The 11,209-nt window shown below is 41.1% G+C and overlaps 1 protein-coding gene across 6 annotated transcripts in view; it reads left to right on the top strand.

Annotated features, from left to right (window-relative positions):
- The window catches only part of LOC144682720 (protein furry homolog), a 520,809-nt gene that overhangs the window by 444,020 nt on the left and 65,580 nt on the right, over nucleotides 1-11,209 (top strand). For all 6 annotated transcript variants that reach the window (XR_013577095.1, XM_078545350.1, XM_078545351.1 and 3 more), the window contains exon 51: nucleotides 3,876-4,049. Coding sequence is in view for 5 of the 6 variants with exons in the window: in XM_078545350.1 (XP_078401476.1) it covers nucleotides 3,876-4,049 (174 nt within the window). In the remaining variant the exon portion in view is untranslated. The remainder of the gene's footprint in view (nucleotides 1-3,875; nucleotides 4,050-11,209) is intronic.

Below are 11,209 nucleotides of genomic sequence, written 5' to 3'. Positions count from 1 at the left end.
CAGCAATGAAGATCCAATCTTTACAGGCACTTTCTCCTGAGGCGGGTAGGCGAAGATGGGAATTTTCCTGATTTCTGCTACCTGTCTCCAAGATGAAAATCCAGGCCTATAAAACAGTAACAAAATTAAATATGTAAGTTTACTGTTCAATTTGAATCTTGGCTTGAGTTTTCCAGCTTCCCATGGCGGGTTCCCCCGTGGCAGGGCCAGTGAACCATTGAAATCTCCATTCACATCGCCGGGACCGGAAGATTCCGCCAGCGTGAGGGGTTGGAAAATTCCAGCCTATACACCTGCCCCTTTATATCTGAATTATAGAAATTATAAGAATGAAATTTATGCACAAGATCATCGGTGTTTTGTAGCTTACCATAAAATTATGTGTGGGTTTACATCCCTCCAGTTAAAATTATTTTAAAAATTAAAATTTAAAAATTAAATTCTGAATTAGGTACCTTTTTAACCTATCCAGTTCCTACTTCAATCCAAATCAACTGCAGTGACAGAGGCATTAGCAAGAGCCTATTACATCTGTCATTACTACCTGTGCTGCCAGAAGAATACAGGTCAAAGTTCAGTTAGGTGGGCATACTCAGGTCGAGTGTTTTCAACTGTTGATTCAGTCCAATGGCAGGAATTTTACTCATGCTCGTTATTTCAATTTTTTTATTATATATTTTAATTGTGAAATTAATAAATCAACTATCAACACTAATCAAGACAACCGCTCCTCAAATATGTTTTCTGTTTTTGTATACAGAAAGAATGTTTTCATTTTTTATGGTATCAACAGTTGATTTTTGCGTAGTCAGCATTAGAAAATTAAGAAGATAACAATAGAACATTTTTCTCATCTATGGGCAGGATCTTCCGGTTGGCGAGCACCGGGGGTGGGGCCTGCTCGCCGACACGTAAAATGATGCGGGATGACGTATGGGTGGAACTCCCAATGGCACCCCACATCATTTCCATTTTCAGGACGGCGGGGGCGCAGCCGAGTCAGCTGCGCGCCCGCCAACCTGTCAACTGGCCTATTGAGACACTAATTAAAATCATTAGTGGATCTGCCCATCCAACCTTAAGGTTGGTGGGCAGGCTGGGAGCCCTGGCAGGCTTCAGAAAAAGCAAGAAACCTCATCCACGAGCAGGGTGAGGCTTCATGAGGGTATTTAAATTTTTAATAAAAGTTTCAGTTAAAGTTATGGACATGTCCCAACTCATGTGACAGCGTCACATGAGGAGACATGTCAGGGAAATTTTCCTATCCTTTTTATTGTGAATTTTAATTCAGAGCCTATCTCCCTGAGGCAGCACTTAGCCTCAGGGAGATGAGTGTGCTTCCTGGCGGACGTCACACTGGGCGGGCCTTAATTGGGGGTGCCAATCAGAGGTGCGCCCGCCCGCGCCCACTCCCGCACATTCCCCCCCCCCCCCACAACAGGAGAAAAATTTTCCCTATGTTTCAGAATATATATGGATTTAGGGATATCTATTACCCAATATAAGTTTTAGCTATTCAGAATTTTTTTGCCTCAATAAGTCCTTCTGGGCTTCATGCGTTAATACAGTCTTAATAGTTTTACATGATTTGTGATAGATATAACACAAACTCCAAAAAGATTGCACAAAGCTCAAAGTAGCCCAGTGCACCAACACATTGGAGAAGTCAGATCCTTGTTCTCTCCTGGAATTTTCCATCTGATGTGTTTCCAATGCTGTTATTTTTCCAGAAGGCAAATTAACCAGGCACCTTCCAGCAATCAAATAAAGGATAACTTTGTTGTGGGCCTGGGAACAGGTAGTCTGACACCTATAAAAGGGAGGTAGAATTAGCCAATAACAGAAGAAGAAATAAAATTTAAAACTAGCATGCATTTTAGCTTTACGTAAAGCCATGTAATCTTTTTGCAAATGATTAGATTAAAAAATGGATTCTACGCGTTTTAGGATCACATATATGTTCAATCAAATATTTTATGTTACATGTCTATATAAATATTCAAAACAATCTGTTAAGTTTATTGTACACGGCTTATTGTACACTGCTCACTGATGCCCAGTTTGGGTACCGCCAGGGCCACTCAGCTCCTGACCTCACTACAGCCTTGGTTCAAACATGGACAAAAGAGCTGAACTCATGAGGTGAAGTGAGAACGACTGCCCTTGACATCAAGGCACATTTGACTGAGTGTGGCATCAAGGATCCCTTACAAAACTGGAGTCAATTGGAATCAGAGGGAAAACTCTCAGCTGGTTGGAGTCATACCTAGCACAAAGGAAGATGGTTGTGGTTGTTAGAGGTCAGTCATCTCATCACCAGGACATTAACTGCAGGAATTCCTCAGGGTAGTGTCCTCGGCCCAACCATCTTCAGCTGCTTCATCAATGACCTTCCTTCCATCATAAGGTCAGAAGTGGGGATGTTCGTTGATGATTGCACAATGTTCAGCACCATTTGCAACTCTCCAGATTCTGAAGCAGTCCACGTCCAAATGCAGCAAGACCTGCACAACATCCAGGCTTGGGCTGACAAGTGGCAAGTAACAGATGCACTACACAAGTGTCAGGCAATGACCATCTCCAACAAGAGAGAATCTAATGATCACCCCTTGATATTCAGTGGCATTACCATCACTCAATCGCACACTATCAACATCTTGGGGCATTACCATTAACCAGAAACTGAACTGGACTAGCCATATAAATACTATGGCTACAAGAGCAGGTCAGAGGCTAGGAATCGTGCGACAAGTAACTCACCTCCTGACTCCTCAAAGCCTGTTCACCATCTACAAGGCACAAGTCAGGAATGTGATGGAATAATCCCCACTTGCCTGGATGAATGCAGCTCCCACATCCAAGAAGCTTGACACCGTCCAGGACAAAGCAGCTCGCTTGATTGGCACCACATCCACAAACATTCACTCCCTCCGCCACCGACGCACAGTAGCTGCAGTGTGTACCATCTACAAGATGTACTGCAGGAATTCACCAAGGCTTCTTCGACAGGACCTTCCAAACTCACGACCATTACTATCTAGAAGGACAAGGGTAGCAGATAGATGGGAATGCCACCACCTGGAAATTTCCCTCCAAGTCACTCAGCATTCTGACTTGGAAATATCTTGCCATTCCTTCACTATCGCTGAGTCAAAATCCTGGAACTCCCTTCCTAACAGCACCATGGGTGTACGTCCACCACATGGACTGCAGCAGTTCAAGAAGGCAGCTCAACACCACCACCTCAAGGGGAACTAGGGTTGAGCAATAAATGCTGGCCCGCCCAGTGAAGCCCACATCCTGTAGTAATGTCCTGGTGATGAGATGACTGACCTCCAACAACAAAATGAATAAGTTAAAAAAAAAACACATTGCTCACTCAGTCTTTGCATCACAGCCAAATCTTGTTTTACTTTAAAAGAATCATATGAGTTGTGTCATTTGTTGTAATATCAAGCTATTTATTAAGCATATGGTTTTAAAAGTCATGTTAATGAAGACCATTATTTGTACTTGGTACATATAAAGCAATTAATTGCAGTTACTACAGGATAGTTGATCAGTTAATTAGTTATGATGTTTTACTAATTTTCAAGTAAGTCTATCTGAATGCATTGATTTAGGAAGACTGGTGAAAGGCTTTTCACAATGGAAACAGTATCACTTGGATGACATCAATTCCGTGTACAAATGTTATTGGAACATTTCAGAGCAATTCTCTTAAATAATTGATTGGTATTCTTATTGTTATTTGTAGCTGTCCATGGTATGTGTGACATTGATAATCTTTTACACTAAGTAAGCATTCCATTAAATGTATGAATGCACCCAGTGGAGACACTTTTATACTGAGATGAGGATATTATCTGTTTTAGGTTATTTTCTCTTCAAGTGGGGATCTTGATCTTATTGAGCATCAGGCAAGCCTAGTGTCATCTACAGAAGATGGCCCAAGGGATCAAGAAAATATGGATGACACAACAAGTGAACAACAGTTCAGAGTTTTTAGAGATTTTGACTTCCTGGATGTCGAACTGGAGGATGGAGAGGTGGGTTTTATTGAAATTTGCATTTAAAAAATCTATGGTTTGGTGGAAAGGATATAGGCTAATGTTCCTAACAGAGATATGGGTAGTTATTTTCTTCTGCTAGCTATTAACCAAAAGCTAAAAAAAAGTGATTGTTTTTATACCAGAATGGTTAACAGATCTTCCATTATTATTAAATTTGGATGGATAAGTTATCATCTTTGTTTATCACTTACTGGAAATATGTTTATTAAATCTTAACTTTATCCTTAAGAGGAATAAAATGGGTGCATTAGCAAAACGTCTTGCTCCAAAAACTTTTTCTTTCCCTCCACCATGTTAGATGCCACAGTAAACCTATAGACCCGCCCCTTTAACATGTGAAGCTTCAATCCTGCTGGACATAGACTGTAAAGTCATGCAGAAACTGTTTAGCTACAAAGGATCAAAATAGTTAAAATAATGATTACAAAATATTAATTCATCAAGGTTATCATTTTAAATAAACATTCAAGGAAGTGCAGAGAAGTTCAAATGCATGGATTAATTTCATAAATTTGAAAGGAAAAGTTTAGCAAAGATAAGTAGAGCTCAAAATACCTAATTAGTCCAGCTTGTCTTGATTGTCAGCTTCCATTGACATCAAACTCTTCAAACAAGTTTAACTAATTCATGATTGGACAACTTATTAAAGCAATAGCTAGTGGAAAAATAGTGCATATCTATGGAAAATAAAAACTGGAAAGACACAGAAATTCATCTCTTGTCAGGCTAGTGTAGTTTTGGTGGGGATTTGTCAGCTATTCTGTTGAAAGAGAAAACATGACAGTGGTGGGAAGTCTAAAACAAGAATTTTAATTTCATAGAAAGTGAAAGTACGTTTCTTTCTTAGAAACTGAATGTTATAATGTGTTTTTTTAACTCTTTATTGCTGTCTAGGAACTTCAGGTAAGATATTCATTATGCAGCTTTTGTGATATGTTGTAGTCTGCAAGTAGAATGTTTGTGCTGCGTTGTAGCTCATCAGCTTGTTGCATTATGTACTGTAATTGATATCGTGAACTTTGCTAGATTGGGAAAATTCTTTAAGTGCATGTAAAGCAAAATTCATTGTTTGTACAATATTTACAAGGATAGCATTGCATTTTCATTTGTGGCTGCTCAGAGAAGATATATAAAAATGATAACAGCAGACAGTGCACTTTGCAATGATTTTGTTTCAGAAGCAGGAGTAACTTTTAAAGGTTATCATATTAAGCGTTAATTTCCAAAGTTTTCAAATTTGAGTTGTAAGATTTGCAATAGGCTTCAGCATCCCATTGATGTCTTTGGTATTATTTGACACTAATATGCTATTCCTGTGGATGATATACAATACCATTAATGTGATATTGAGGTAAGGTAAGGTAATTAACCATAGTTCACAAAGAGGCATCTCTCTCCATTAGAAAGAGACAATTGATTGTATATAATTTGAAAGGCACCACTCCACAAGCGTAGGTTAAGGAGAGGAGGCAGTCCTGCATGAACTACCAGAGCCAGTATAGGGATTAAACTGGTCGGCATCATTCTGCATCTAGCCATTTAGCCAACTGAGCTAACCTATACTTTGGTATTGACTTGAGCTAAATTCTGCCATTAGTGACATTGCCTTTTATTTTGCCAAAAGGTCGAAATCTTTGTTAGCATATTTTTAACAAATTGTGCTATAATATGTTGCTTACTATGGTAAGATCTGCCAATTGTTATATAAAAATACTAGTTTGCTGTTAACAGGAATTGCTGCTATGTTTCTTGCAACTACATTAGTTGAGAGTTTTAAAATATGCAGGCACAGTGTCTCAAATTCAGTTGTCCAAAAACAGGACATTTTTCTCTGGGGTGCTGCTCCTGGGCAGAGTAAGTGCAGGAATGAAGAGGCCATTCTCAGGCTGATCCCGGAGAACGGAATCAGCGAGAGTTGTGTACGCACAGGACCTGAGTCCATTGCAGCGCACTCAGATCTCCCTTCCCCACCATACACCCCCGAACCCAACCATCCCTATTTTCCAGACACAAATCTGCCTGTTCCACCATCAGGAACGTTTCCAATTCCAATATTCTCGGATGCTTTCAGATGAGAGGATCAGAAATCAGCCTTTTCTCTTTGTCACTGTTATTGCAGCCCAGCGAATCCTCTCTTCTTGCAGGAATCACTTCACTGTAAGATTAATAGATTTTTAAAAATTCACCCAATCAAACTTCTAAATCTTCACTGTTTTTGCCTATAATGGTTTGCAAGCAGCAGCACCCCACCCCCCCCCAACAATCCCATGATCTACAACCTAGTTATTTTTTATGACAATGACAGTCTGCCTCTTTAGAACACTCTCTACTATGTGAAAGATTTGGTTCCAAAGTCTCTGCCCCAAGGGTCTGGATTTGGAACACTGTACCTGTTCCATTAAAAGCTTTAACTATGTTAAAGGATAATTATTCCTTTACATTAACATTCTTAAAAGTGTTTGGTGACATTTCTTTCCAACTTTTCTATTCCTCTTCTAAAAACAATAACCTATGCTTAGCTACATTTATACCAGCACAATTACCTCTTTTGAAACTTCCCTAAGTGTTCATTCTTCATGTGAGCCTAGGTATTGTCTATTTTTAGGAAGGGATGCATTACTGCTGAGCTCTCCCATCCACAAAAGTAAATTTTCCAACAGTTGGCAGTGAGCTAGCTCACTGAGGGACACTAAGACTAATTGTACTGTCTCCTCACTATCCAGCTGAGATCACTGAAATTTATAACAGTATTGCATTCATATAGCAACTTTAACATAAAAAACATTCCAAACCACAGCCACTAAAGTGTGAGGAAAACAGACACTGAGGCAAAGAAGGAGAAATTAAAAGGGGTGACTGGTCACAGATTTAGAATGTAAGTAAGATGCTAATGGAGTAGAGGGATATGGAGAAACAGATGATTGAGAGGGGGAACTTCCAAACCGTGGGACCTAGGTTGCTGAAGAAATGGCTATCAGTGGTGGTGCTAAGGAAGTGGGGGAGGGTGGTGAGGCCTGAGTAAGAGATTTCAGGGTCATTTGAAGGCCTAGAAGTGTTTACGCAGATAGGTGGTGCCAAGGTCGTGGAAGGATTTAAAAACACAGATAAAAATTAGAAATTTGACAAGAAGTGGGAGCGGATGCAGGCTGGTGAGGAAAAATGTGATGGACAAGTGAGACTTATTGACTTGGGCACAGAGAAAGAATCAAGCGTGGGACCTGAGGGTTATAGAAGTATTTAAACACGCTGCTTGATTAGGAAGGAGGTCAGTGTTAGTATAATCGCATGTGGGCTATGAATGGAACCAATGGGCTTAATGTCCTTTTCTCAGTTTGCATTTTCTTGTGTTCCTAAGTTCCTATGTATATGGCTCTGTACCACACACAATCCATTTATCCATTGGGTCATTGAGAAGTGTTCTAGAAATTTCTCATGGCATTTTGTTTGTCACATTTTATTTAAGGATTGTGAGACTTATTAAATAACAATTCATAAATATAATGGGTGGAACTTTCAACTGCAGTTGGGACATGAAACTGGATTGGCTGCCCATTATACTCTCCACATGCTTTTGGAAAGGAAGATGTATTATGGCTGGCCGATCCAATACCACTCGCACCAAAATTAAAGTTACACCTATACTAACAATTTTATTACAAAAGCAAAGTACTGCCTATTTCGATCCCTTCCCCCACCCCACCCCCACTAGGGCTATCTGTTACTTGCTCGTCCTGCTTTCTACCTTTAATGTCACCATTAGCACATTTCTTAGCTGATATCATTACCATCAACACCTCTTTGTCTATGACATCTTTGGCAATCTCTTCTTTGCCTCCACCTATCACTGGCCCTCTATCCAGCTCTACCTGTCCCACCCGCCTCAACCAGCTTATAGTTTACCTCATTTCTATATTTCCTCAGTTCTGATGAAGAGTCATACGGACTCGAACATTAACTGTATTCCTCTCCGCAGATGCTGTCAGATCTGCTGAGTTTTTCCAGCTATTTCTATTTTTATTTTTGTGAGCAACTTTATTGTTAACCAATTGCTTTGCACATGCCTATGTGGATGCACAACGTATGTAAAATCTGCCTGAATTTCATTTCATTGAAATCACTTTACTTCTGTTATTGCATCAGATATACTTTGTTTGATCATGTAAATAACATGAAATCTGATCAAGGATCCTGTCACAAACACGTATCTTATCCACGCAGTACTCCTATGAACAACAACACTATTAAGTAAGGAATGATGGACGAAAACAAAGTCCCACTGATTAGGCTGAATTTTCAGTCAGCGGCAGGAACAGAGATGCATGGGGTCTGAAAATATCGGCACTGGCGAGTATGCCAGTTTTCTGATGCCATTCCAGGTGCCAGCCACATTCGCCAGGCTGAGGGAAGGCAAGATCATGATCCTGCGTGCTCCCTGATTAAGACCAATTAAAGTGGTTGAAAAGCTCATTAAGAGCTTATTTAGGGGGCTGTTGAGATTTTCACAAGGGCATATAGGTGCCACACACTGTCTGGGGCAGCCCAAGTAAATTGAGGAGGTTACACAGTGGGGAGCCAGTAATGGCTGCCCTGGAAATTACCTGGGCCCCATAAAAGGTTGAACAGCATAGAGGGGGACTTGGCCTTTGACAAACAGGTGCCCTTTGGGACAAAATAAGTGGCAGGGAGAGTAGGCAGTAAGTGTTCAGACAGTGTAGGGAGTTGTCACCCTCCTGGGGCATAAGAGCAAGGGTCACGTCTGCCAAATACAGTTGGGTGGCCAGCTGACCACAAGAAGGATTATAGCCTGCAATGGGGGCATACCTTTCAGAATTTGGGCCCACTCTCCATAGGAAGCCAGATGCCAGGCAAGAGGAACACAGGGGGGAGTGACGAGGGGCAGGAAGGACACGGAGGCCATACCCGCTGCATAGACTGCCAAAGACTCAGATACCTGGAAATGATTGAGACAGGGGTCTGTGACTCTCCAGCCAGATGATCACAGACATCTGTGCCCTAGCCTGTGAAGATCTCACACCTCTCAGTACTGGTCACCATGCAGCCATCAAAATCACTGTGGCCTTGAACCTCTTTGCCTTTGACTCCTTCCAAGCATCAATTGCAGATCTTGATGGCATCTAGCAAATGGCTGCGCATCACTGCATCTCACAGGTCGCTGATGTCTTCTCTGCCATGGGTGGACAGTACATTCAGTTCATGACAAGATGTGGCCTTGTAGGCACAGAGGGCAATGTGTTCCACCACACTCACTGTAGTCCCCCAGGTACAGGGCATCATCAATTGCATGTTATGACATGGCAGATGATGTGTGCCAAGTGGACCAAATCTGCGAGGGAAACTTGGTTGCGCTATCACAATGGTTTTACAATTTGTATTTATTACGAGATGTGTGCACTGAATTCAGAAGTAATAAGTCCACCAAGACCTTTGGAGATTTTAAAAATTGAATTAAAATATTTATTAACAAAAGAAAAGATTTCAAGCATACACATGAGACTACAATTGCTTACTACTATAACAACTCGTAAAATTCCTAATTAACCTGATCCCCAGTTACACCTTTTAAGACAACGGTCCAAAATAGATTTTAGATTTAAAATAGAACCAGCAAGTTAACACAATACCCTACTTGACAGTGAAATTCCAAATGGCTTTTCCCCAACTTTAGTTTTGTTACATAGCAGACTCGTGCACACATGGCTGGAGGCTTCATTAAGGCTATTTCACACACTCCTGTTAGATCTTACATGACCTTCTTCCACATAGCCTTTCATTCTCCTTTATATATGTTTCTCTCTTAATAGGTAAATTCTGTTGTTCCAAATGTCTTTGAAACTGTGGGCAGAATTTTTAAGTCGGTGGGTGGGCGCGATCGGTGGGTCCGGGATCAGCCGGGGAACGGACTGCCGACCACAATTTCAATTAACAGCCAGCCAGCGTGAAGCATGCACTGAGAAGCTCACCGCAGCCAGGGCGGGGGTGGGTGCTGACATCACACGCACAAGCGGGTGCTGACAGAAAGCTCCCTGAAGACAGTGAGCTGTCTCAGGGAGCTAAAGACCTGAAAGGCATTAACTAAAGTTTTTAAAATCAGGAAAAAAATGTCCAAGCATCACAATCAGTCACCTGCACATATACATGATAAAAATGCTGTCCATAGATTTTTATTTTCCTTTCATTTAATAACGGAAACCTCATCCCGCCCTTGGATGAGGTTTCATGAAAAATGCAAGGTCCACCTGGCCAATTCGCCCGTCTGCCAACCATAAGGTTGAACAGATCACAAAAAATCGGAGACAATTGCACCTTTAGTCACCTTAATTGGCCTCGTAATTGTCGGACGTGCTTCTGACTTTCGCGTGCACCCACCGACCAAAATCATGCCTGACAAATTTATTAGAATTCTTTGAGGAGGTAACAAGTAGGGTAGATAAAGGGGAACCAGTAGATGCAATATATTTGGATTTCCAAATGGCATTCGATAAGGTACCGCACGTAAGGCCACTTAATAAGCTAAGAGCCCATGATGTTGGGGCTAGTATATTAGCTTGGATACAGGATTGGCTAACTGTTTGAAGGCAGAGAGCTGGGATAAGGGCGGCATTTTCAGAATGGCAACCTGGTGGAGTGCTATAGGGATCAGTGCTGGGGCTACAATTATTTACAAAATAAATGACTTAGATGAGGGAAGTGAATGTACTATCGCCAAGTTTGCGGATGATACAAAAGTAGGTGGGAAGGCAAGTGGTGAGGATGACACAAGGAGTCTACAGAGGGATATAGATAGGTTAAGTGAGTGGGCAAAAAACTTGGCAGATGGAATATAATGTTGGAAAATATGAGGTTATGCACTTTGGCAGGAAAAATAGAGGAGCTGAATATTATTTAAATGGAGAAAGACTGCAGAAAGCTGCAGCACAGCAGGATTTGGGAGTCCTTGTGCGTGAATCCCAAAACTCTAACACACAAGTTCAGCAGGTAATAGGGAAGGCAAATGGAATGTTGGCCTTTATTTCAAAGGGAATGGAGTATAAAAATAGGGAAGTCTTGCTAAAACTATACAAGGCACTAGCTAGACCATATCTAGAATACTGAAACAGTTTTTCTCCCCTTACCTG

This window comes from Cetorhinus maximus, chromosome 7 (genome assembly GCF_964194155.1).
Source record: "Cetorhinus maximus chromosome 7, sCetMax3.hap1.1, whole genome shotgun sequence".
Classification (NCBI taxonomy): domain Eukaryota; kingdom Metazoa; phylum Chordata; class Chondrichthyes; order Lamniformes; family Cetorhinidae; genus Cetorhinus; species Cetorhinus maximus.
Note: the sequence above shows the minus strand (reverse complement) of the source record. Positions and strands in the feature narration are given on the sequence as shown.